The 27,631-nt window shown below is 51.6% G+C and overlaps 1 protein-coding gene across 8 annotated transcripts; it reads left to right on the top strand.

Moving 5' to 3' along the window:
- The first annotated feature begins 884 nt into the window (after positions 1-884).
- Hps1 (HPS1, biogenesis of lysosomal organelles complex 3 subunit 1) lies at positions 885-26,987 on the top strand. Of its 8 annotated transcripts, none has more exons than XM_006231378.4 (20): positions 885-959; positions 2,102-2,248; positions 2,549-2,665; positions 9,394-9,531; positions 9,754-9,896; positions 11,075-11,183; positions 13,683-13,843; positions 14,128-14,245; positions 14,706-14,804; positions 14,963-15,032; positions 17,095-17,144; positions 19,160-19,327; positions 19,556-19,735; positions 20,723-20,784; positions 21,132-21,266; positions 21,350-21,415; positions 22,283-22,427; positions 24,333-24,446; positions 25,820-25,902; positions 26,371-26,987. In XM_006231378.4, exons 3-20 carry the CDS (start codon positions 2,549-2,551, stop codon positions 26,531-26,533), a joined length of 2,121 nt encoding a protein of 706 aa, XP_006231440.1. In that variant the 5' UTR covers positions 885-959; positions 2,102-2,248; the 3' UTR covers positions 26,534-26,987.
- Positions 26,988-27,631: the final 644 nt, after the last annotated feature.

Here is a 27,631-nt window from a genome sequence, read left to right as displayed (position 1 = left end):
CATTGTCAGATTCAGGATTCAAGGAGACTATGCTTGTCGCTGCACTGTGGAGTAGCTGAGCAGAGTGAGGGGAAGGCGCATGCGCATGCACTGCTGTTTGATTGTACCTTAGGAAGCTGGAGTGGCCGAGGCACTGGCTCTTGGCCTCTGCCTTGTGATCTCCTTCCCTGCTGGGTTGTACACAAGTTTCCCAATAGCACCAAGGTAACAATGAGGACATGGGGTAGGCATCCAACCCCTTCTGCGGACGATATTGGCCCAGTTACTCTTTTTGCCTCTCCAAATACATATAAAATCTTCATAGTTTGCAACCACTCACAGGCTCAAGACAAAAGCCCTAATGTGTATGCAACCCTCGGTTAGATTGGGAACCCTTGTAAATCAAGGAGCTGCGGCACACCAAAGGTAGCTGGGCTCTTCTGCATGGGTTCAGTCCACTGGAGGTAAGTTCGGGAAAGCACCCACAAAAGGGGAGCTTTCACCCACAACCAGATTCGGCAAGAAAACTAAAGGCTGGGAAGGGGCCAATGAAGGTGCCCAAAGAAGGTACAAGGAAGCCTGGGTTCTGTTTCTATTTGGTCCATTTTCAGCCAGTTGGTTCCCTCAGGGGCTTCAGTTGCCCCTTCTATAATCTGCGGGAAATTCCTCTAGCTAAGTCAAGCAAAGGGGCCTCTAGAAGAAATGTCACTGGCACTCAGCAGGTGTCTCTAAAGGCAGTGGGATACCTACTTATGCCAGGGGGGACATGGCACCGCTCCCTAGCACCCGAGACTTACCAGGCGGGTGACCAGCAAGAGTAGGAGCCTGAAGGGCAAAAGCAATGCCAAGTGAGAGCAATGCACAACGGGGCGGGGCTCGAACCCACAAAACAGGCCCGGGTCATGTGGCTGGGTCACGTGTCCCACCCGGAAGCGCGCCTCAGACTGGCTACACGCTGGGCGGTGTGAGCGGCGGATCTGGTACGTGGGCATCTTGGGTGACCGAGCGCCGCCCTGGGTCGCCCCTCAGTGGGGACCTCCGCCCAGCCCTCTCAGCTTGGAGAGCCCCGGGCGCCCGCGGGGACCGACCTCAGTCTCGTGCCCTTTTGGAGCGGGCGTCTCGCGCCAGGCCTTCGAGCCCCCGGAGGAGAGGGGGAGGGTACGTCAGGATTTGAGGGTGTCATTGCTAGAGTGCTAAACAGCTGTAGGGCGGAGCCACGCAGTGACGCGGTGCTAAGTGGCGCGGGGAGAGGCTCCCTCGTAGTCCCTGCTCCTCCTGGAGCTTCGCAGACTGTAGTCCCCACCCCTCTCACCCATCACCCACCCCGATACTGAGCAGTGTTAGGCGGGACAGGCCACTGGGGCAGTTTGCTGGGGACAGTGGGTGCAGGATATTTTCACAGGATGGCCCTTCTCCTCAGAGCTACCTCATTTAAGAGCAAGAAATAAGGAGAACAAAAACCAGAAACTGAGGTTAGCAGCCATTGAAGATAATCGGAAGATAATCCCGGAAGTTGCCATCAAGGCCAAGCCTGAGGGTGGTGCTGCCAGGCTCAGGGTTTCATTGCTTTCAAAACTCCTAGGAGCGATCCTTCCTCCTCTGCTATAGAGTCTTCCTGCCTGATATCAAAATGGGAGGATTCCGGAGTCAGCTTATTTCTTTTGTTATTTGAAGCCGAAGCCGGGGAAAATAAGAACGACACTCAATTCTTGTCCTTAGTCGATGAGCCTACTGGTGCTGAAGTTGCAACCTGGCGGGTGACTCCTTGTAGCCCTGTAGGAAGGTGCAACGGGGTTCTGCTCCCCAGTCTCCCATGAGGCTTCGAGTTGAATGTGACCTGGGAAGGCCCAAGTCAGAACCCAACCCAAATGCCATTTTTTCACTCCCTCCGGCCACTCTGGAATGGGTTGTGTGGTAACCCACCGCTGTTCACAGCTCCCTGGGGCTGACCACACGTGTGACTGAGTGACCCGAATACTAACTGGGAACTGTCTAGATGCAGAGAGGGTAGGAACTAGTGTGTCATCCACGGATACTCCACATAAAGGACTCCCTGAGCTTGCGGTCCTTAAATGGGGGAACCTGTGACTTTTCAGCCCTTGTCCTGGTTGTCCACTCTTAGGAACAGGTGGCAGTAAGGACCTGACCCTCTGTGTGCCTTCATGCCTTCTCTGCCTTAAGCACTTGCAGGCCCAAGCATGCCGCGCTGTTGTCTGCTGAACTGGTCAGAGTCTAGCTCCTGGGAAGCCCCGCTGTGTGCTTTGCCAAGGTAAATAGTGCTCCTCTCCTGGGGGTCGGGGGGGTCGGGGGGGTGGGGGTGAGCAGCACCCACTTGTAAAGCAGAATGAAAAGAGTGAACTGAACTGTCATGGACACCTCTTCCCCATCCCCCCTCTCCAGCCCTGCCCCGCATGTCACTGCTTCATTAGGGGGCAGCAAGGTAACCCCAGAACGACTGGGTGATGGCTGGCCTGAGCCAAGCTCAGTGAGTGTCCGATGTGCTGAAGCCCTTCTCCTTACCCTGGCTGACCTCATAGATGTGACCTTTGCCCTCGCTTTTCCCTGAAAGATGAGGTGTGTGTTGGTGGCCACTGAGGGCGCAGAGGTCCTCTTCTACTGGACGGATGAGGAATTTGAGGAGAACCTCCGGCAGAAGTTCAGGCAGTCAGAGAATGAGGAAGAGGAGGTAAGTGCAGAACGGGCTGTCTGGGGCATTGGTAGAGGAGCCCCAAAGCCACCCAAGGCCAGGAGGCCCAAGTACCTCTTCCTAGCCAGCAGGAGGGCTCTGCAGGGTCTGTGCCTGGCCAGCAGAGGCAGCCTTTTGATGTCTTGAGTACTGTGATTTCCTACCTCACCAGAGCTGCCTGGGCCCATGATGGGGAAGGAGGTAAATGTTAGTCTCACAACAGGGAAATTTGATGTCTGGTTCTCTACCCGAAAAGCTCGACATAACGCATTAATTCCTAACAGCTCTGTTAAGACATGCTAGACCAACTATTGTCTGCTCACATTTAAATGATACCATTTGATATGCCCATATCTGCGACTCGGTCACAGTGAGCGAACTGTCTGCCACCCCAAAAGCTTTAAGCCCTCTTTTACTCCCTTTACTCCCTAAGAGTCAGTGAGCCGTTTGCCGTCTCATGAGTCTGTGCTGTGTAGGCTCATCCAGAAGGACCATGCACAGCGGTGTAGGTACTACCTCCACCATATCTGTAGGCCATAATCCGTTTCTTCCTTTCCTTCTTCGTGGGCATTGGTTTGTTTTTAGGTTTTGGTAACCATAGACACGTCGGCTGTGAACATACATCTTTGTATGGGTTTGGACGCTATGGGTGTTTGTTGTTTTGTTTTGTTTTATACATATGGTTGTTTTTCTTTTAGGGTTTGTAAATCCTGAGATTTGCAAGAGAAAAACCAATTCCACCATTTTGAGCCAAATTTGAAGCAAGCTTTAATTAAATACTGGCTGGGACGGGCTTTGGTCAGGACTCTTCCCTGGAGTTCCCAGCTGAGTGGGCCTGAGACACATGTTGCAGGGTCTTATGAGGAGAAACCCATATGGCCACCATATTTTCCCTTACAACTTTGTTATTATCCGGGAACTACAACTCCCAGGAAGTTACCTGGTCCTTGGGTGGGTGGGCTCATAAATTAACCTCTGGTCTTAAGTGTGCGGACCGTGTGCATGCAATGCCCACTGAGGCCAGAAGGGGGCACTGTATCACCTAGAATTGAAGTTACAGGTGCTTGTGAGTTGCCACTTGGTTACTGGGACTCGAACCCCGATCCTCTGCAAAAACAGCAAATGGTTTTAACCACAGAGCTACCTCTCCAGTCCCTGTACTTCTTGAGACCCCCCAAGCTCTCTCCACAGGAGAGGTATGCACCATTTCACACCCCACCAGCCGCTCTTTTGGTCCTCATTGATACCTGATATTCATTCTTTTTTATTTTAGGCAGTTTAATACATGTCGGCCAGCATCTTGGGTTTTATTTTTCATCCTTTGGTGACTGATGACCCTGGGCAGCTCCTCATGTCCTGCTTTGCCGTGTCTGTTTCCTGTATTAGATCAGCTTTCTCAAGTGACTCTTACTGAATTTCTTAGAGTTTCTTACGTAGCTCAGACATGTCTTTTATTAGATCTCTTTTGCAAATATTTCCTCCCAGATTGTGGCTTGTCTGAGCATGCTCTTAAGAATGCCTTCAAAGGGCCGGAGAGATGGCTCAGCGGTTAGAGCACTGACTACTCTTCCAGAGGTCTCCAGAAGTCGTGAGTTCAATTCCCAGCACCCACATGGTGGCTCACAACCATCTGTGATGGGATCTGATGCCCTCTTCTGGTGTGTCTGAAGATGGCTATATATAAAATAAATAAATCTTTAAAAAAGAAAAAGAATGCCTTCAAAGAGCACACATTTGCAGTTCCGATAGCGCGGATTTTCCTTTTTTCAATTACAGATCATGCTTTTGGTAACATAGCTAAGAAATTTTTTCTTAACCTAAAATTGCAAGGAATTTCCCTCATTTCTTTTCCTGGAATTTATTTAGTTTGGGGTTTTGTTTGGGAGCTTTGTTGTCTTCTATTATTGTTGAATTTTTATTTATGTGCATGCATGCATACACATGTGTGCACATGCTGCAGCCCATGTGTGGTGGTCAGAGGATGACTTAGGAGAGTCAGTTTTTCCTTCTACTATCCTGGGGATCAAACTCAGATCCTCACGCTTGGCAGCAAGCATCTTTATTTACTGAGCCACTTCCAGCCCTTTTCCTATTCAAAGATTTTTTTTTTTTTTTGGTTCTTTTTTTCGGAGCTGGGGACCGAACCCAGGGCCTTGCGCTTCCTAGGTAAGCGCTCTACCACTGAGCTAAATCCCCAGCCCCAAAGATTTTTTTTAAGATATATTCATTTATTATATGTAAGTACACTGTAGCTGTCTTCAGATACACCAGAAGAGGGTACCAGATCTCATTACAGATGGTTGTGAGCCACCATGTGGTTGCTGGGATTTGAACTCAGGACCTCTGGAAGAGCAGTCGGTGCTCTTAACTGCTGAGCCATCTCTCCAGCCCGGGTTAAACTTTTTTTATTGGAATTGCAGTGATCAAAACATTCTTGCATTTCTTGATATGCACAAATCTGCTCCCCAGGGGTAAGGCCGGTGCCTGGCTGAACTCACTCCCCTCCCACCAGCCACATCAGCGTCAGCCTCAGCATGACATCCGTTGTCAAGGAAAACAAGACAAGGGAGATGGTAGACATCCGGGTGATTTCCTAAACTAAAAACCAGGCCCGTCTCTTTAGCTCTTTTGTTTTGAAAAGTCAGCACATCTTATCTTTAAGAACTTAAAAGAAAGGCCCTGGGTTCGGTCCCCAGCTCCGAAAAAAAAAGAACCAAAAAAAAAAAATATTTCCATTCTTTTGCTAATTAAAACCTGGTACAGGAACAACAGAATCCTGTGTTCTCAGTTCCTAAGTAGCTGGCGTAAGGAACGGCCCCCAAGTCGTTTGTGTGCGAGCCACACTTAGCTCCTCCTGAGCACAGGACTTCTCAGCGGTCTCTAAGAAATGCCACCACCCAGGCCATTAGCTCTTTAACAAACCTGCTTCACGGCTTTACCTTCCACACATGGGGTCACACACAATCATTTCTCATTTTCTTTTTCCATCTCATTATATCAAATCATTTTTGCATTTTGTTAAATGAATGCAAAAACATAATTCCTAATGGTACCATTGTATCCAAACCTATAAATAAATGCAGTTTCATTGAATGGTGTCTTTATGTATAGATTGCTACATGTATGTATTTATATACATATATGTGCGCACGCACACGCAGACATATATCCTGGTTAGCTATCACTGTGGGAACATTTATTTGTGCTTGAATTTTATCCCTTTGCCCAATTATTTGAAATGATTACTTCTAGAAATAAAAATGATTGAAAGCCATTCAGAAACATTTCAGCACTTTATAATTTTACCAACTGATATGTAAGAATATTTCTTTATACTCTATATGTATTGAAAAAAATTTAGTCCCAAAAGATTCTCAATTGAAAAGGTTACTGCTTTTATTTCACTGTGTGGTTACTGTACTCAATCTAGATTTTTAAAAATGACTTTCAATATAATATATGACAGTCAAAGAAAACAATAGAATATTGTAAGAAAATAGTAGAGTTTTAATAAATCACAAGCATTTGTTCCTGTTAGGGGATAGTTTTTCTGACTTCTTGGGGTACGACAGCAAGTATAGCAATGCGGTCCCTGCTCTCAGGGAGTGAAGGCCCAGGGAGCCACCGTGGACAGAGAACTGTATGTAGAGTAAACCCCATGATTAGGCTGATCTCTACCAGCAGACAGCACTCAGTAGGCTGTGGAATGTGAGTGGGTAGCCCACAGGTGCCAGCAAAGAGACTGTGTAGCAGACCTTGGGTGGGACCTAGGCCTGTTTTCCTGAGCAGTGGGAAGGTTGGTGAGGAAGCTGCCTGGGCCTGCACTCTGTGCCGCCGCCCACTCGTTACCACTGGGCAGCCCCTCTGTTCTGTTTTCGAGGTGAAAGATTCCTTAGTTCTTCATGCCTTCCAACACTCTTCCTGATGAGGAGCCGGCTTCCTCAGTCACATTTGAGTGTCTGCAATCAGCAAATCAGCAGTTTCTCCTTTCTCCTCACTCCAGCACTGAGGGCAGAATTAGAGTCTTTGCACAGCTTCCTGCAACATTTCACAGGCTCTTGTATCTGCTGCTCCTTTCCACTGTTGGCGAAGAGAGGAGGAGCAGTGGGGATGATGGAGAAGAGTATTGGGAAGGGAGGAGGAGCAGTGGGGATGATGGAGAAGAGTATTGGTGAAGGGAGGAGGAGGAGGAGTAGGGATGATAGAGAAGAGTGTTGGGGAAGGGAGGAGGAGCAGTGGGGATGATGGGGAAGAGTATTGGTAAAGAGAGGAGGACCAGGAGGGATGGTGGAGAAGAGTATTGGGGAAGGGAGGAGGACCAGGGGGGATGATGGAGAAAAGTGTCGGGGAAGGGAGGAGGAGCCGTGGGGATGATGGAAAAGAGTATTGGGGAAGGGAGGAGGAGCAGTCGGGATGATGGAGAAGAGTATTGGGGAAGGGAGGAGCAGTGGGGATGATGGGGAAGAGTGTCGGGGAAGGGAGGAGCAGTCGGGATGATGGAGAAGAGTATTGGGGAAGGGAGGAGGAGCAGTGGGGATGATGGGGAAGAGTGTCGGGGAAGGGAGGAGCAGTGGGGATGATGGGGAAGAGTGTCGGGGAAGGGAGGAGGAGCAGTGGGGATGATGGGGAAGAGTATGTGTAAATAAACACATGCTTGTTAGGGAACAAAGAAAGTATAGAAACGGGAGAGAGGTGGGGTTGGGGTAAATCACTCATAAGTTATTGAAACTGTAATCCTTTAAGTAGCTGTATGGATTCTCCATCTCTTAGCTGAGGACTTCATAAGCTTCCACTGCAACCTCTTTAGTCACAGATAATTTCACATGGCCCTAGACGTACAGGTGTAAAAATGAATGTGGGATGGGACACTTGCTGATAATAAATAACTGAAAGGATTTTTAACAATTCAATTGCATTCATTAATGAAAGAGAAAAGCAACATTAAACACTAAAGGCACGGGTGTACTTGTTTATTTTTACTAAAGAATGAAACCTGGGGCTGGAGAGAGAACTCAGTGTTCCGAGCATGTACTGCTGTCTTAGAGATCCGAGTTCAGTTCCCAGTGCCCACAGCGGGCAGCTCGAGTCCACTTGTAATTCCAGCGCCAGTCACAGCACACACATGCACACACACATGCATGCACACACCCATGCGCACATATATGCACGCACACATGCAGAGAGTTTTTTTTATAAAACCAAGTAAACTTTGGTATTGCAGGACATAGAGCACTTTCACATTCTGGGCTGGTTGATACTTTGATTTTATAACTGTTGATCCTCAGAACACCACATCACCTAAACATTAGCACAAAATAGTGGAAGTATGCGATTCCTGCCACTTGTTAAATTTTTGATAATTCTGCCTTAAATCCAAATCAAGATTTAGTTCAATTACTTTTATGAAATTAAAGTCAATCCCTCAAATATCTATTTTTAAAATCAAATACTCTAATGCAGTAAGGTCTGAGGCACACTAATTTATTACTTACATGCAGAGGGAGGACAGTAAGAAATACTAAGTCTTTGATTATGTTTCAATAAACACAGAAAACTATGGGTGGTGGTGCCCACCTTTAATCCCAGCACTCGGGAGGCAGAGGCAGGCAGATCTGTGAGTGCAAAGCCAGCCTGGTCTACAGAGTGAGTTCCAGGACAGCCAGAGCTAGACAGAGAAACCCTGTCTCGCAGTAAACAAGCAAGCAGAATCAGACAGAAGGTGTGGACAGTAAGAAGCCTGAATCCATAACATTCTGTAGGCTCCGATCTGAGCCGGGGTGTTAAAGGCTGTGTTTATTGGCGTCATGTGGCTGGATGCTCAACAAGGCAGAGAGCAGGCCGTGTCAGGTCCAGACTTCCTCTGGGCCTCTTTGCTTTTTGAGTTAGGTTTTGGGGGCTGGCTACTCTTGACCCTTGCTACTGTTGCCAGATAATTTGCAACTCCAGTTTAAGAAACTATGGTTTGGGTGTATTACTTTCTTAGATGGGACGTTACTGTTTTTTCCAGCGGTTTGATACTACACGTTGCTGTTATGAGGGTGCCTGTGCGCACACGCCTGTTTTCTTGGGATAGGTTCCCTGAAGTAGCCAGTGTCTGCAAATGGCATGAACTTTGATATGTGTGAGAGACTTCCTTGGAGTCATAGAGGTCTCAACTAAATGCTGTAAGCATCCTTTGGGGGAGGGGGGAGGGGGTTCAATTCCTTGCAGGTCTGTCCAAACCTCTGTCTTCGTGACAAGATGGCATTTGAAGAGTTCATGCTTGAAAACCATTCAATTGAGTTACAAAAGAAAAAGGGGGAAACAATTCATCAAAACTACACAAGTTCGTGGCTTTGTGTCCGGCTGCTGTCGTAGCTTCTCTTGGCGTGCGTATGGCCTGTGGGCTGCGCTCAGACATAACCCAGCTGAATGTTTCCTTCTGGATCTGGACCCTGAGCTGTGCAGTCCCTGAGCTGAGCCCACCCTCCTAGGCACCACACAAGGTCTGGAGTGGTAACTCTCCTCCCACCTTCAGCAGTGGCCCCTCAGGCAGGCCTGACACTGCTGGTTCTCTTGCTGTAAGGCCTGGGTCTTGTTTGTTCCTTTGTCCCCAGTATCTGACACACTTTCCAACAAGCCCAAGCTATGGCTGTATCCCACCTTGCTGGTAGACTTTATCTCAGTGTCAACACGCCGGACAACTCTCTGCGGGGTAGGCCATGTTCTCTCTCTCTCTCTCCCCGAAGCTCCCTGTGCTGGAGGACCAACTCAACACCCTCCTGGCTCCGGTCATCATCTCTTACATGACGATGCTGGAGAAGCTCTCGGACACGTACACCTGCTTCTCAACAGAAAACGGCGACCACCTGTATGTCCTGCATCTGGTAAGTATAAGGCCCCGCAGCCCTCAGTGTACCCACAATCCAATTCTGTCCAGTCCTTGGGAGCCAGATGCCTCTTTCTTACCCTGGACTATAGAGCTCTTTGGAAGGCAGAAACTGCAGCTCATCAGAGTCCCCTAGGCCCTGTACTCCCATTACCCCCCTGAGACCTGGAAGGCATAGGGGAATCCCCAGGAGACCAACTGACACTGTGACCACCTACAGTTTGGAGAGTGCCTGTTCATCGCCATCAATGGAGACCACAGTGAGAACGAAGGGGACCTGCGGAGGAAGCTGTGCGTGCTCAAGTACCTGTTTGAGGTGCACTTCGGGCTGGTGACTGTGGACAGCCAGCTCATCCGGAAGGAGTGAGTCAGTGGCCCCTTCACGCCTTCCATGAGTCAAGTCGTAAAAGCAGAGCTCGGAAGAGCCATCTGCACTGGTTTCTTTTTGCTGATGGGGAAACTTCTGCAGAGAACTTAGACAACCCCCTGTGCCACCCAGCTGGCTAGCAGCCGCTTCCAGCCCTCCCTGCCCTGGGCTTCCCGGCTTTGGCGTTCCAACATGACACGGGGATTTTGCTGATCCCTCCTGACTTCTCAAAGAAGCTGTTTAATCTCCGTACAGAAAAATACACAGTCCCCTCAGCCTTGTGGCATACTGGGCCTACACTAAGAGCCTCAGTGGCTGAGCATGGCGTCATAAATCACAGCATACATGGAGCAAGGAAGGGCCATGGAGGAGGGCGGTTTGGAGTTAGGATGCACAGGAATGAGATTCGGAGTAGGGCCTGCCGGATTCACCCACAGGAATGGAAAAGCCTCAGGGTTTGAGCTGCTATCTTTTGAGCTTTGAGGCATTTACTGAATCCATCTGCATTGTTTTCTTGGGTCACTTTAGCCCTGTGGCTGCGGTGTCAATAACACAGGCTGAAGCTACAGCCGTGGGTGCCTGGAACAGAGCCACAGCGGCAGTGCTGGCCAATGCCTCTGAGTTGAACCCTGGTTCTAGGACAGGTTGTCTGCTCACAGAGCCCCGTGGGGCTGTAAGAAGCCTGGGAGATGCAGGTGCCTTCTCGCCCCTTCCTGACTTGCCTTTATTTCTTTCTACTGTTGTTGTTGTTGTTGTTGTTGTTGTTGTTGTTGTTGTTGTTGTTGTTGCTATTTTCAATGTTGGGCTCAAACTCACCCATGCTAGGCAAATATTCTGTCACTGAGCCACAGCCCAACCCCTAAGTGGCCTTATATGACCTTATGAGAAGGAACCCAAGGAATGAAATCATTTCCTCCAGGGCCTGAGCCCTGGTTCCCTGCTCATACAGCATACTCACATCTCTACACACGGCTGGCATCTATGCACACAGATGACCTCTGTGCACACAGCTAACCTCTGTGTATAGCTGGTCTGCGTGCACACGGCTGGCCTCTGTGCACACGGCTGGCCTGACCACTTGGTGTCTGATGCTGACCTGGGACAGGGTCCTGGATCAAGGCTGGACAAGACCAGCCTTCCCACTGACCCTTGCCCTCCCTGGCTCTTCCCCCAGGCTTCGTCCCCCTGACCTGGAACAGCGTGCCCAGGTGTGGAAGCACTTTCAAAGACTGCTGGGGACCTACAGTCGCCTGCGGGAACAGGAGCAGAGCTTTGCTGTGGAGGTGACTTGGGGCCCAGGGTCATCAGGATTCAGAGTCATCAGGGCTCAAGGGGGTCGGGCTCATGGGTCTTAGGTCCTAGAGGTGTCCAACTGTAAGACCATGTTTTTACCATAATGGGAAAGAGGACAGACAGATCCCCAAATTATCCCATTGTCCTGCTATTCTTTCTGCCTGGGCAGCAGGCTAGGTACTCTGGTGTTCTATGGTGAGCAACTGGATTCTGGGTGAGAGTTTCAGGACAGCGTTTGGGGCTCACTGTAAATTACAGAATCCCTCCCAGGAAAAAACTACAGTGAGCTTAAACTAGAGTGGAAAGCAGTGAGTGAAGCAGCAGGTGAGGCAGGTGAGGCAGGTGGCCTTGGTGAGGCAGGTTTGCTCCCTTGAGAACAAACACAGGGTGTCCCTTTGAGTCTCACTCTCGGCACTTGTCAGATGAGCAGGTGGGCTCATTGAGTGCAGGGAAGTCCTCACCCACAGATGCTTGTTCAGGGGCCAAGACAGAGCTGCGAAGTTTCAGCTCTCACAAGTGCCCAGGGATACAGTGTGACCTCAGCGTTCTTTGAAAACCACTAAAGTAGAGGGTGTGTGTGTGTGTGTGTGTGTGTCTGTCTGTCTGTCTGTCTGTCGTCTGTCTGTCATCTGTGTCTTTGTATGTATGTCTTTGTGTGTCCTTTTGCGTGTCTCTATGTATATGTCTGTCTTTGTGTCTGTCTGTCTTTGTGTGTCTGTCAGTCTCTGTGTGTGTGTCTGTCTTTGTGTGTGTGTCCTTTTACATGTCTCTGTGTGTCTGCCTTTGTGTGTGTCTTTGTATATGCGTCTAGCTGTCATTGTGTGTGTGTGTCTTTGTGTATGTATCTGTTTTTGTGTGTGTGTCTGTCTATCTTTGGGACAAACACACACACACACACACACACACACACACACACACACACACACACATATATGATGTGCTCCTGGTTAAAGACAGTCAGATACACAAGAGAGTAAGCTGCCATTGTGAGCCAGGACATCAGATGATTAGTTACCAACGAGTTTGACTACCAACAACATAAAAGTTTCAAAATAGGGGCTGGGGATTTAGCTCAGTGGTAGAGCGCTTACCTAGGAAGCGCAAGGCCCTGGGTTCGGTCCCCAGCTCCGGAAAAAAAAGAACCAAAAAAAAAAAAAGTTTCAAAATAAAACACTAAAAGATATGACAAATGACACCACAAGTAGAAATAATGAAAGATTCCAAAACGGCTTGCTGGATTTAAAAAAGAACCCTCGCAGGTAGTGCAGAGATAAAAGCTCGGGGTGGGCTAAACAGCAGGTGAAATGCAGCTGAAAAGCTCTCGTGAGCTGAAATGGATCCGAAAGCATTTGTTCCCACGCCCTGTTCATTCACACTGCCAAGAAGTGTACCTACTGTGTGCTGGAGGATGGACCAGACCATGATGCCTAAAGACACCGCCAATCTTGAGAGGAAACCAGACGTACATACATTCTAAATACACAGCAGAGTGGCCTGGTGTCCGCTCCCTTCTCCATCAAAGTCCACGGTGGTACAAAAGGTGGTGTGGCCAGCTCTGTCCCGGGTACCAGGAAAGGCTGCTGTAAGGCGAGGCCTGATGTAGTTAAGATGAAATCCTGGACTCCTCCCCAAACCCACCAGGGCCTAGAGGCTCTGTCATCGTCTACCTTGACCCACCTTCCTAGCTGGCCTCACTGTGCAGTGGTGACACGGGCCACCCATAGCCTCAGGAATCCTGTGCCTCGTTCCATGTAGCGAGCGTGTGGTTTCTGAACACCTGAGATACCGGTGCCCAGACTCAGCTCTGCTGAGCACACGTGTAGTGTGGCCAAGCTCTGATGACAACAGATCTGATGAACGACTCCTTTAGACTAAGTTATATTAGGTTGGTAATATTTTGTAAAAATTTTCCCCTCTCTTACACTCGTTACTGGGGGTGGGGGCCGCAGGTGCCCAGGTGCCATCTCGGGACGGTGGAGGTCAGAGGTCAGCTAGTAGGAGTCAGCTCCATCGTGTGGCTCCCAGAGGCCTGATGAAGGTGTGACAGTGGGCACATTTATCTACTGAGTCGTCTTGCCAGCCCTGAGAAATGGCTTCATTGTTCATAGCACTTGCCTTCCACTTGACTTGGATAGTTCTCCAGGCTGTCTGTGCATCTCGTGCTTGTACTCGCTTCCCCCGCTCTGTCTGGCAGGCCTTCTGGTCCCTCAGATATCAGTTTAAAGGTCATCTCCTCAGGGACATTTCTTTGAACACTATTCCAGTAGGTCTCGGCTATTCCTCTCCAGTTCAGTATCACGCGTTCCTGCTTGGCACGTACTACAGTTGAGCTTTCCGTGTTTCCTGTGTACTGTTGGAGCCTGGACCCTCACAGGCTTGGCCTCATCCAGCTTACCTAGCACCCAGTGTCAGTTCCCTGTGGGTCGAGGGAGAGCACCCTCCGGCAAGGATGACCTGCGATGACCTTTCCCCCTCCAATCCCTGGCTAGGCTGTGGAGCGGCTCATTCACGCCCAGCTCTGCGAACTGAGCATCGAGACCCTGGAGCGACATGTGGTTCAAGCGGTCAACTCCAGCCCTGAGCGGGGCGGTGAGGAGGTCCTGCATGCCTTCCTGCTTGTGCACTGTAAGCTGCTGGCTTTCTACTCCAGGTAAACCTGAGGGCCTGGCCTTAACCAAAACCCTTCCAGACCCCTGTCGCAGTGAAGCCGTCCCAAGCTCTGATCCCAACCCTTAGCCTTTTTCCTTCTCTAAAGTTGGTTCTAACCAACAGTGGGGAGTCTGTCGCCGGTCCCTGGAGCCTTCCTAATGATAACTTCTGTTTTATATATGATTTTGATTTTAAAAACTGGTAGCCTAATCTTCTTTAGACCTTGTAGTTCTCCAGCAGGATTTACGTTGCATGCTCACAGACCGCCCTGCCCTGTGTCTGCAGCCATGTTGCGAGCGCCCTGCGCCCTGCAGATCTCCTGGCCCTCATCCTTCTGGTTCAGGACCTCCAGCCCTCCCAAGGCACCACCGAGGAGGAGGAGGATGGCAATGACGGCCCTCAGGTCTCACAGCACAATGAGAATGGCGAGGGTGGCATTTGTCTCACTACTCTAAATGGGAGAACCCTGGAGTGGGTGGTCTGCAGGGTTGTGCAGATCCGGAGAGTTGGTGCTGGTTTGAACCTTGGATTTTCCACTTAGCTGTGTGTGTGCTTGCCGTCTCAGAGCCTGGAGTCCCTCGTCCGTGTGGTGGGGATACTGGGGACATAGTGGTGTCACTCATGCAGACCACACAGAGCCTCGCGGAGCCTAGCACACTGTCACCCTTGCCACACCACCATGTCACCAGCGGCTCCAGGCTATACAGGTTCAGATACCAGCACGTCAGACTTTAGGATTGGAGCGCCCTGGACAGCCAGAAGGGCTAGGGTAGAGAAGAGGGCCTCTGTGAAGAACTGGGAGATGAGGCTGTGGGAGCAGCTGGTTCGGCCTCACTGACTGCATCTCCCTGGCTTTCTCACAGCCTTTCCCCCATAGGAGACCCATGAGCAGCCAGAACATCCCAGTCCAGCAGCCGAGGAGCCAGAGCACCTCAGTTCCCACCAGGAGTTCCAAGGAGACAGTATGTGCTGGGTGCTGGGAGGAAAGATGGCAGCCCCGTCTTGCCTCAGGCCAGGCCAGACCTTTCCAACTTTCCCTAGGAGAGCAGACTTGGCTGAACCTGTTGGGAGAGGCTGCCTGGCCTGTGGCCCTCATCTAATGGGATGCCTTCTTTTCCAGGACACAGACAGCATCTCCCTCCCTGAGGAGTACTTCACCCCTGCTCCTTCCCCGGGCGAGCAGAGTTCAGGTGAAGCCTGTGGAGTGAGTGAGTGGGTGGGTGGGTGGCATCATGGGGCAGAAGCCAGTCTTCAGCCTAGAGAGTACATTTTGGGGGTCATTGTGTCCTATTCCTTGTGAGGGACTGAGCACGTCACTTAGACTGCTATAAATCGGCGGCCCTCCCTGTCAGCCTCAGCTTGAATTCAAACACTGCTGAGGTGGCTGGAGAGATGGCTCAGCAGCTAGGAGCTCTGGCTGTTCTTCCAGAGGATCAGGATTTAATTCCCGGCACCCACGTGGCGGCCCACAGCTGTCTGTAATGCCAGCTCTGGGGGACCTGACACCCTCACACAGATACGCATGCAGGCAAAAACACTAATGCACGTAAGGCAAAAAAAATCTTTAAAAAAAGAAAGCACCATGCAAATGGTATCGCCCCAAAGCTCTGTCTGCTCTTACACAATTGCATATATGTGTCCTCTCTGCCTCTGTAGTCATTGCAATTAACACTTAAGCAGCTGGACCTAAGCAGTAGTCCACTTGACTTCAAGCCCATTTTAGAGTGCAAATATTCAGTTACAGAGGTTTTCGGTTTTTTTAAACCTTACCTGTTTTTCCAAGATCTGTGGGTAAGTAGTAAAAACTCACTATTAACATTACTAATGTTCAAATTGCCATTTGAATACACAGCATTGCTCAGAGGGGGACATAAGCCAAAATCCAGCCTGTCGTTAGCAACAGGAAGGAGATAAGGGATAAGAGGAGGGAGTCTGTGGCTCACCCACCTGACGGGGGACACGTTAGGAACTCTGTTTAAAGGAGTTTCTGTGAGGCTTCCCTAGACCAGTGGCTCTTAGCCCTGGGTGACTCAGCATAGCCGAGTCGGTCCTCAGAGCCGGGGCCACGGGGACCTGTGGTGTGCACTGAACCCCACCTGCAGCTGGACTCTCCCCCCGAGGAGCTTCTCAAACCACCAAAGCTGAGAGCATTCAGAGATTGTGACGTGATTAAGCTGAGCTGTGGTAGGACTGCAGAATAGCTTTCCCCACAAAGGACCCCAAATGACTTTCACACATGGCTCAAGTCGAACACACTGAGTTAGATATTCTTAGGAACCTTAGTTAGGTCTGGACTGGGCTTTGGGGTAGGTACCTGGGAGACCCAGAGATTACAGACTGATTTTTACGTTTGGACTTTTTTTCCAGGAGGAGGGTTAATAGCCTCCTTTGGCTTTTCTGAAGACCCCGTGCCCCAAGGCACAACTGCGGGCTTTGCGTGCCCTTGGCCTCCATTACACACCGCCTTACAATTCCTTCCCTGTCCGTCACCACCCTCCCGCTTTGGGCGGCTAGGTCCTCTGAGCTGTGCCTAATGCTCTGGCATGTAGGGAACTCCCAGCTTACAAGTGGAACAAGTGCGTTCCTAGGTCTCAGACACCTGATTTATAAATGAATGACTGCAGTGCAAGCCATTTGTAAACTTGAGTCTGCACTAGGCGGGGCATTCTGCACAGCTCCGAAGCTTACAAACCTAGCCACCCAGTGAGGGGGAGACTGCTTATAAATGAGGGCTATTTGCAGTGAAGTGCAAGAAAGGATAATATTACAAACATGCAATATTTCAAGCACACAGCGGCTCCCATAGGCTGGTGAGCTGGATAGGAGGGAGATCAAGCTCAGTTCCCTGCACACAGTAGGTGCCCAGGGAGCTTGATGTCTGAAGAACTGAATGGGGAAACACTGACTCCCTATGCAGCGGGAGAAACAGAGGGAAGAAGCAAGGAGGGGGCTGGGGGACAAGGGAGGGGTCTGAGAAACGTGTCCCACCCTGTAGCCAGATGCCTGTTGGGGCTCAGTTCCCAGAAGGAAGCCTCTGTCCCAGCTGCTTTAACCCTGGAAACGCGGAGCTCAGCTGAAACTGGGCAGCTCTGAGGGAATGGCTTTCAGGCACTGTGGCCACAGGAACCCCTGGTGTGCTCAGTGCGCTCAGGGCTAATGGCTGGAGCTTTCAGTGAGCCCGAGCCCCTGAGCTGCAGGGGTCGGGGTGGGACATGGCGTATTTCCTCAGTTCTGTTCTCACTCGTCTATCAGGTAGCCTCGTCTGGCTGGATGGTGGCACCCCGCCCAGCGACGTCCTTCAGGTGAGCCTCCTGTGGGTCCTCCTCACCCTGCTCTGCCATGGATGCTGAGGCCAGAGTTCCCTCCTGGGTAGCTCCAGCAGCCACAGCAGCACCACAGCCTCCTTAGCTCTAGGGCAGCTCAACATGGAAGCGGAACTGGGGAGAGTAGCGAAGGTGACCCTCCCCCCCAGGTTCTTGGAAATAAGCATCCAACTTAAGTTTTAATATTAAAATTAAAGTTTAAATATATCTCTTAAATTTAGACATGAGAAATAACAAAAGTCAAATGAGGAAGGGACTAAGACCCGCCCCCTGAAAATAGAATATGTTCTAGGTGCTTCCTCCTGGTTTATTATTTTGTACACACACACACACACACACACACACACACACACACATTCATATACACAGATGTACACTCACACATGCACATTCACACTCACACACGCACACTAACACATGCACACTTACATGCACACTCACACGCACACTCCCACAGGCATACTCGCACATGCACACTCACACGCACACTCCCACAGGCATACTCACACATGCACACTCACATGCACACTAACACATGCACACTCACACAGGCACACTCACACACACATGCACACTCACACGCACACTCACAGGCATATTCACACATGCACACTCACATGCACATTCACATGCACACTCACACAGGCACACTCACACACATGCACACTCACACAGGCATATTCACACACACACTCACATGCACACTCACACAGGCACACTCACATGCACACTCACATGCACACTCACACAGGCACACTCACATGCACACTCACACAGGCATACTCACACATGCACACTCACACAGGCACACTCACATGCACACTCACACAGGCATACTCACACATGCACACTCACACAGGCACACTCACACACACATGCACACTCACAGGCATATTCACACACGCACACTCACACATGCACACTCACATGCACACTCACACAGGCACACTCACACACACATGCACACTCACAGGCATATTCACACACGCACACTCACACATGCACACTCACATGCACACTCACACAGGCACACTCACACACACACATGCACACTCACAGGCATATTCACACACGCACACTCACACATGCACACTCACATGCACACTCACACACAGGCACACTCACATGCACACTCACACATGCACACTCACACAGGCACACTCACACACGTTGCATGAACATGTGTGCATACTGTATGCATTTTTCTTTTTTATACTTAGAGCCCACTGGGCTTCACTGCCCTTTTTACCGAAGCATTCTCCTGTCTACCTAGACCCCTTCAACATTACATCAGCATTCTTTGAGGGGGTTTCTAGAGTCCAGCCATGCCCGTGTTATATTTACTCAGGAAGCCCCAGAACAATAAGCAAATGGCTCTCTACTCTTCATTGTGTATAACTAGAGTGACTCCTTACAGAGAAATTTCTGTGGTATCTCAAGTGACTTATTTAATTCTCTCATTTTGTCCCACTAAAAGATTTCTTATACATGCAGAGCCCTTTAACCCCCACCCCAGGCTGGAGTCCTGTTCATTGCCTCAGTTTGCCCAGCATAGAGAGCCTCTGGGATGTTCTGAGGGTGACTGAAATGCTGAGCATGTTAAAGTTCCTCTACCTCAAGAGAGCTTTCCTGACCTGACTCTTTCTCTTCGGATGCTCCTTGACCCCCACCACCACCCAGTTCCCATACCCCCTCCTGCTGCCCATCGCGGTATCCCGTCCTGATTAGACAGGACAGCCCAGCAGAAGCTGAGACAGACAGCAGAGAATGGAGGCTACTCATGGGTGCGTGGCTCTCTAAGCAAGCTCATCTCCTGTCTCAAGCACGGCCCTAGCAAGGGCAGCTTCAGCAGCACAGAGGCCTCAGGACTGGGTTTTATGGGAGCTATAGGTTGGGCACGGGATGGAAGCCAAGGTGTGTGGCTCCAAGATGTGGATGAGCCTGGACCTTTCTTCCTCCACTCCCCACCAGACTGACATCTTCCTCCCCCACAGATGGCTGAGGACACCTTCAACGGGCTGGCGCCACACTCCCCAGAGCTTCCCAGGCCCAGAAGGATCTTCCTGGATGCCAACATAAAAGAAAACTACTGTCCCTTGGTGCCCCACACCATGTACTGCCTGCCCCTGTGGCCGGGCATCAGCATGGTGCTGCTGACCAAGGTACCGAGCCACAGCCCACCCTAGCAGCTTCCGGGGCCTGCATAGCCTCTCATCCGGTGCCCACCCTAGCAGCTTCCGGGGCCTGCATAGCCTCTCATCCGGTGCCCACCCTAGCAGCTTCCGGGGCCTGCATAGCCTCTCATCTGGTGCCCACCCTAGCAGCTTCCGGGGCCTGCGTAGCCTCTCATCCGGTGCCCCATTTCACTTGGCACCCACTCTTCCTGGCAGAGTCCCAGCACCCCACTGGCCCTGATCCTGTACCAACTGCTAGATGGCTTCTCGCTACTGGAGAAAAAGCTGAAGGAAGGTCAGGAGGCCGGAAGTGCCCTGCGGTCCCAGCCCTTTGTTGGAGACCTGCGCCAGAAGATGGACAAGTTTATCAAGAATCGAGTTGGGCAGGAGATTCAGGTAGGACACCGAGGCTGAGAGGCGGAGCTGGCAGTGGGCCCAGGTCATCCCCGGTAGATGAAGGGCACGCTCTGGTTCTTGTCCGTGTGTCCCTCAGTCTGTGGCCCTAGTTGTCCTCATGAAAGGATAATAACCAAATTGTTGTACTTGACATTTTTTTTTAACCTTTTTATAGGAATTTGGCAGAACTCAATTTGTAATCCCAGTGCTTTAGACAGGAATCAGGCCTGCTTAGATGGCCATGACATAGCCAAGAGAAGCCCACCCATAAGCCAGAACCTGTGTACCCCAGGGCACTCTCTCTGCTGGGCTCATGGAGAGTAGGGCTGGCTGGAGACTGAGAGCAAGCACTGAGCACTATGGGAAGTCAGTGACAAGACCGTCACAGGCACCAATCACAGTCCACCTCGGGGAGGGGGTTCTAGAGCAGAAGGGTTTGCTGATCTATCCCTGGACCTCTGCTGTAGCCTGCCTGAGTCTGCCTGAGTCTGCTCTGAGTCTGAGTCTGTTTCAGGAGCTGGTATTCTTTGGGGCTGGAGTGTGTGTTAGTCTGAAAGGGGCAGAATGATTAGGGGAGGCAGAGCAAGTAACCAGAGCCCTGACTTGTCAGCCAACGGCAGTGTCCTGGGTCTCATGGTGGCATACCTGTTAGAATGCTGGCTCTCACTTTGGGGAGAGCCACCCAGGACTCCCTCGAGGCTACCCCAACGCATCCACAGGCCACCTGCAGCAGCCACTTCTCTTCAGACAGCAGTTTGTGCCCCCTCGAGGGACTCAGCTGGCTCCTCTGGTGGCATTAGGGTACACGTCTGTGCCCTTCGAGGCCACATGACCTTCACCTGGCCCACAGAAATTGCTGTGTACATCTCGTCCTGCTAAGTGCTGGAGGCAGGTGTGTCTGGAACGTCAGGACGCAGGATGGAGTCTCCCCTGGAGCTCCCTGCAGAGCACAGCCCGGAACAGACCTGTTTCCCTTCTTCTTTACAGAACGCCTGGCTGGAGTTCAAAAGCAAAGCCTTCTCTAGAAGCGAACCAGGATCGTCCTGGGAGTGAGTAGCCATACTCAGCACAAAGGGGAACTGTTCAGAGAGTTGCTGCAGGACGTCCCGAGGCACAAGGGGAGAGAAGCTCGAGGATTTACAAATGGCAAAGAGGGAGGGATGAAACCACAGGAGGTTGGAGGGGACATGGACCTAGCACCAGGCACGTAGGCCTGGGCTGCACCCAGATACAGCACTAAGTCAGGGCCACCCAAGGAAGCCACCACTTATCAGCAGAATGATGCGGTTCAAGGAGATGCTGTGTGGCAAAGAGCACCTCCAGGAAAAGCCAGGCAGATGTCTGTCTCCCTGTGTGGCGGCAGTATACGGCCATGGCTCTGTGTGTCTTTGCCCAGGCTGCTTCAGATCTGTGGAAAGCTGAAGCGACAGCTGTGTGCCATCTACCGGCTAAACTTCCTGGCCACTGCACCCAGCAGGGGAGGCCCACACCTGCCCCAGCACCTGCAAAGCCAAGCCCAGAAACTCATGAAGTAAGAAAGGGGCGGCTGTGGGAGCACGAGGTGGGCAGGGCTCATGCACAGCAGCCCAGCTTCCAGTTTTCCTCCCACCCTAGGGAGCGACTTCAGGACTGGAAGGACTTCCTGTTGGTGAAGAGCTGGAGAAATGTCACCATAGTGTCATATCCTCTGCCTGGCTCAGCCAGACCAGGAAAGCCTGGAGTGTCCAGGGCAGCAGGCCCCGGGGAGGCTAGACATGTTTGTCCCGCCATGGTGTCCCATGAAGCCATCTATAGGAACAGCCCACGGCTGCATTCCAGAATCCCAGAGTCACCTTAGCAGTCTTCCAGGACCTTTATGCCCATGATTCCCATCCGTCAACGATAGTCCTTTCCCAGGGGTCCAGGATGCTTGCTGTGAGAGCACCCATGTCCTCCTCCATGGATGGTCACAGCATAGCGACAAGGAAGGGCACTGAGAAGGCCCACCACAGACATATATTATCACAGCTTTTCTCATTTAAAATCTCCCATGTTTCTGGACTTGGTCTGGTGGGACTTCGGTCCTAAGCAGGCAGAGGAACAGGAAGCCACAAGACCTCTTACCCATAAGCCACTGGCGTTCCATGGGGCTCTGTTCCCCTCTCATATATGATGCTTTCAAATGCTCAGGTAAAGAAAAGCCAGACCAGGACGAGGGTGGGCAGTCAGCCAAGGTCCTTCATCTGCTGAGTGGCTCTGTTCACACACCAGCCTCGAGGCGTACGTTTAAATTCACTCCTCCAATGAGCAGCTGTGAACACGGCTTCCTTCCCACAGAGTGCAGCCCCACCTACATTAAACATGAGGTAGCAAGGATCTTAAGTGAGGGTGAGGAGCTGAGGGAAGATGAGGCTCCTAGAGCTGAGCGGAGGCTGAAGCTCGTGTAGAAGAACAGCCTGGTCTTCCAAGTCTCACCTCCGTACAGCCAGAACCCCACGACCAGGGCAGAGACACACCCCACTCTCCCCTCCATCTCTGACTTTTAAACACCTTAACTCAGGCCTTCACCTACCTGGAGGATTTCCCAGGCCTGGTCCACTTCATCTATGTGGACCGTACGACAGGGCAGATGGTGGCTCCTTCTCTCAGCCCCAGTGAAAAAATGTCTTCTGAGTTGGGCAAGGGGCCCCTGGCTGCCTTCGTCAAAGCCAAGGTAACTGTTCTGGTGGGCCCAGGCGTTCTTTGCTGCTTGTCAGGGTGGGGCACACTGAGGCCTGACCCGCACCACGACCCAGGAGAAACAGGCCATTTTTGTCTCTGGGGCGCTAATCACTTCCACTGTAACCCGGCCATGATTGTCTGGCATTGTGTGTGTGTGCTTAGTTAATGGGCTACAAGCTCCTTAGGCACAGTGGCCTATTCTCCAGAGCCAGTGGGGCTCAGTGCAGACTGGCAGCCCCCCCCCCTAGTGTACTCCAGTGTACTTGGCGTCCCCAGAGTGCTGGCCCTAGGTCCGAGCCCAGTGTGCAGAAAGGATCTGCTGAGTTGGCCGCACTGGAAAGAACCTCAGGGTCGAGCAGTTTAGGCACCGGAATTTGATTTCTTTAATTCTTGTCATGCTAGGTGTAGAGCCCAAGGACTCGTGTACCGAGACAAGCGCTCTGCCCCTGAGCTACTCCCACACCCCAGCCGAGGGTAGCGCGGTTTCCACTCAGGAAACATCTCTCTGTTCAACGACCCTTCTTCAGAACAGACTGGAGGTTTTTGAAGGAAAGACCCTGCCATTTCTAAAATGCTACATTTTTATTTTGTCTATATAAAGTGTATCATAATAGATGAGCTAGATGGTAGGACGCCAGTCCTGGAAAACCCACCCGCCCGTTCTTGTCGGCTGTGCGGCCTTGACATGGCCTAGTTACATTTCCGTTACATTGTAGTTCAAATATCCCCACACAGCGTCAGTGTAAAGGGTTCAGGTCACTAAACACAGATGAACTCACAGAACTGGGGCAGAGCAAGGCCCAAGCGTGCTATACACAGCATGGCCAGCTTCCCCACCTACCACGGTCACCTCGGCATCCTGATGTGGGGCAGTGGTGACTCTTAGCCTATTACTCTTCATTGCCTTCCTCCCGGTGCTGCCTGCCCTGCATGCACAGGGCTGTGTGACACATTCTCAATTCATGGTGTGTACACCAGGTGCCTCTCGTCCCGCTGTTAACTCTTTACATGCCTCACTTGTAGCAATGCCATGACCAGGTGTAGCGGAATTCACAAAAGCTCCCCACTGAGTGAGCGTTGAAATTGTCTCCAGACTGTCACTGTTACAGATGATTTGTGGACACACCTGTGCATACACCTATGTCCCCGTCCCTGGTCAGATGGGAGGACTGTTACTGAAGCTGTCTATTTGTGTGGTCAGGCTGTATTCCTGGAGCTTGTAACTGACTCCCGTGTCTGTCGCAGATTTAATTAGGTAGTATATCCTGTCAAGTGCAAAGTCAAGACCACATCCCTTCCACTGAGGCCTCTGACAAAGTGTGTCATTTCTCAGCGCTGGCACAAAGTGGGCAAGCCTAATAGAGAAGACCTCCCCTCGGGCTGCTCTTGGGCAGCGTAGGGGCCAACACCTGCTTTTGGCAGAGCATTCCCGGGGCAGGAATGTCCCTCATGGCCACTGTTCCCAGTCACCAAATACTGAGCCTATGTTTGGGCCTGACCCCTAAGCAGGGGATGTCACAGCTCAGGGCTCACTGCACGTTTGATGCTTTCCGGGGCCTCCAGCACAGAGCCCGAACCATTTCCTCCCAGCCCTGCCGGCCTGGGCAGTTGGGTTTATTCAGTCTTCTTGGCTGTTTTCTGGTCCCAGTGAGCAGTTTACTCATCCGTGGGTTGTGTGTAGTGAAGTTACGTGAAGCACTGCCACTTGTATCTTATCCCCATGGCAACTGGAGGGGGCCCTACCTCAGCCTGCATGCTGTAAGGGCTCTTCCCGCTGCTCCGACAGCGTCCTGCCTCTGGGAAGTCCTGGACTCCCAGGGCCTCCACGGTTCTGTGCTGTGCATTCCGTACGGAGGTCACGGCCTGAAAGTCGTACTAAGCAGTCTCCCCCTCCCAGGTCTGGGCTCTGATCCGACTGGCACGCAGGTACCTGCAGAAGGGCTGCACCACGCTGCTATTCCAGGAAGGGGACTTCCGCTGCTCCTACTTCCTGTGGTTCGAGAACGACATGGTGGGTGTGCCCAGTCTCTGGGCAGGGCGGTCCTGAGAGCTGCCCACGGCTTCAATCCTCGGATACCTTTCTTCTGTGCTGTTCAATCTGTCTGTCTCTTCTCCTCTTGTCCCCGGGTGGAGCCACAGGTAAGCACATGACTGCGGTGCAGGACAGGCCAGGTAGATGTGAGCCAACGGGAGGCAACTCCCTATTCCGAGGAGAAGCCGTTTTACCCGGCTGTCTCTAGCCATATGTGCCAGTACTGTCACTTATAAACAAGAATGCCACACCATAACCCCCCACTGTCTGGGAGGACCCAGGTTCAAAGCAGTTGACCAGCCTGACTGAGGCTTGCCTCCAGCTGGGCTCAGGCCCCTCCCTGTCCTGTGTAGTATTGTAGACCTCACCCTGCCACTGTACCACAAGGCCATCGGAAGCCACTGTCTCTCCCTTCCCTGCCCCCTTCCTTCTCCTCATCTCCATAACTCTTCCCACTCACTCACTGTCTAAGAATCACTCCTCCCTCCCTCAGGGTCTCGTGTCCTCCTGTCCCTCTGTGCTCCCTGGCTCTTGCTCTGCTCTCTCTGCCTGCTGAGGGCGTAATAATTCTATCTTACTATAGTGCGATGGAGTCTGCTGACCCATTTCACAGATGGGGACACACTGATGTCTTAGAAATAAACACCATGGCTGGGTCCACAAAACCCAAACAACGATACTAGAAACTGAGGTCTGATGTCCCGATCCTCAAGCTCCCAGTCTTCCTACACACCCAGAATGCTAGAGCTTCTAAGGACAAGAATTTGATGACTGGAGTGGCCCCATGGGGCAGTGGAGTGCAGCCCAGCTGTGGGAGGCCAAATTTTGACCACTGACTGTGTCACTCAAGTCACACACGGGTCCCTGAACACTGCTGAGTCGTCTCCCTATGGGGCAGGCCTCATGGTGCCACCTGAGCCTCCAGGGGGAGGATCTGTGGGCACCATCAGCGTGCCTGGCACAGTACATGTTTAACTGGTTCTCCTCTCCCCTACCTTACCCAGCACCAATAATTCCCATTTCTTCCAAAGTAGAGACTTCTGGTCTTTTGATAGACACACACACACACACACACACACACACACACACACACACACACTTCCTGGGCCTTTGTGAGTTCCTCACTGTCACAGCTCCACCCATTGCTATGTAGCAAATGCTACAAAGTGTGGTCAGCGCTGATCATTGGACCACATTCCAAAGGCGGTGGTGGCTATCTCTACCCCCAGACAAGGAAGCAAGGCAAAAAGCTGGGCCCTGCAAGGGCTCCCACCCTCACCCCTCAAGCCCACCCCCACCCCTACACACTGTTCTCTTCCTCCTGTTCTAAGACGGCCTTCCCCCTCCCACAGGGATACAAACTGCAGATGATAGAGGTGCCTGTCCTCTCCGATGACTCAGTCCCCATTGGCGTGCTGGGAGGTGACTACTACAGGTGACAATGATTGGCCTTGGAGCCACATATGCCCCAGGTGTTGGTGACAAGGCCTCGAGTTTCCATGAGCACTAGCAAGAGAGAGCAACTTACCTTGATGTGATAGAAACCTGGTGGGGGTGGGGGGATCCCACGTGAAGAGAGGAAACTCCCAGAAGCACACTCAAGTCTCTGCTCTCCTGCTGCTGCTACAGTGTTGGCTTCAGGGGATGACTTCAGTAGGGGACACACACACACACACACACACACACACACACACACACACACACACACCTGTTAGCTGGCACGCTCTTCAAAGATAGAGAGCCCCCAAGAAAGGGACTGTGCCCTGGTGGTGCGCTAGAGCTTAGGGGCAATGGCAGTGTCACAGCCTGGGCCATTCTGGGAGAACCATGGGGTGGGCGTTTTGAGGCTTCTGTGGCCAGGAAGCCCTGTGGCCTTGTCTGAGTCCTGCCCTGTCTCCTGCAGGAAGCTCCTTCGTTACTACAGCAAGAGCCGCCCCTCGGAGCCGGTCAGGTGCTATGAGCTGCTGACACTGCACCTGTCCGTCATCCCCACTGACCTGCTGGTGCAGCAGGCCAACCAGCTCGCCCGGCGCCTGGGGGAGGCCTCCCGGGTGACCCTGCCCTAGGCCTTCTTGCTTGCAGACATTCACCACAGCTAGGCTTCTTCCGGTCCCTTCTCCCATACCCCACTGTGGACTCCTCCACACAAGCTAATGAGCAAGCCTTCTCTGAAGGGAGGGGTGCCACATTTCTGTCGGCCCCCAGAACCGTGTGGTCAGAGATGGCAGCAGCTGCTCTGGAAAACTGCCCCTCTGGGTGCCCAGCAGAGCGGAAGGAAGTCTTAGTACTCAGGCTGTGTGAGGTCACCGCCCTCCTGCCGTCCTGCACAGGGTAGCTGTTTTCCTACCCTGACTGGAAGGTGCTCCCTCTGGCTGGTCTACATTCCAGCTTGGCCCCTGCCCCCTTGCAACTGGGCCAGTGCTGTCTCCTCACATTTGAACCGACAACACCTACCTCAGGGTGGTCAGGAGGATTGCTGGACATGCTCAGATGCTCAATAAATGTTGGCTCTTGTCATTATCCAAGCCCGTTCCTGGTCTTCCCTGTGGCACTGAGAATCATCTGCCTCCTTAATACCATAATTTGGAAAGGTTGAAATATATATCATATATGATATATATGTCTACCACCCACACTGTTTAGGATGCCCATTTTATTGGGGGAGAGGAGGGGTGTTTTACATGTGTACTTGAAACAAGAGGTCAGCTATTAGAGTTCTCCAGATACTGTCCACCTTGTGTTTTTGAGATGGTCTTTAACTTGGTCTAAAGCTAAGCTAGGCTGGCTGACCAGCAAGCTCCAGAGACCTACCTCCCTCCCTCCCCTGACTCCTAGCACTGGGGTTACAAGTTCATGAGAGCCACCACTCATGACTTTTTTTTAAATGTTATCATGACTGTGTGGCAAGCACTTGACCAGCTGAACTATCTCCCCAGCCCCTCGGATACCTGCTTTTAAAATATAAACGTTTTCTCTTAAGTCCTAGAGGCCACATGGCACGAGGTATCCAGTTTAACCCATACCCCTGGCTTTTCTATACTATCATCCCTGGGTATCTGTGGAGTATATTCTAGGGATACCGAAATCTGCAGATGCTTGAGTCCCTTAAACAAACTTGTAGCATTTGCTTAGAGCCCTCAAACCCCCTCGGCTTTAAGTAATCT

Source organism: Rattus norvegicus, chromosome 1, assembly GCF_036323735.1.
Source record: "Rattus norvegicus strain BN/NHsdMcwi chromosome 1, GRCr8, whole genome shotgun sequence".
NCBI classification, from domain to species: domain Eukaryota; kingdom Metazoa; phylum Chordata; class Mammalia; order Rodentia; family Muridae; genus Rattus; species Rattus norvegicus.
This window is presented reverse-complemented; position numbering and strand designations above follow the sequence as displayed.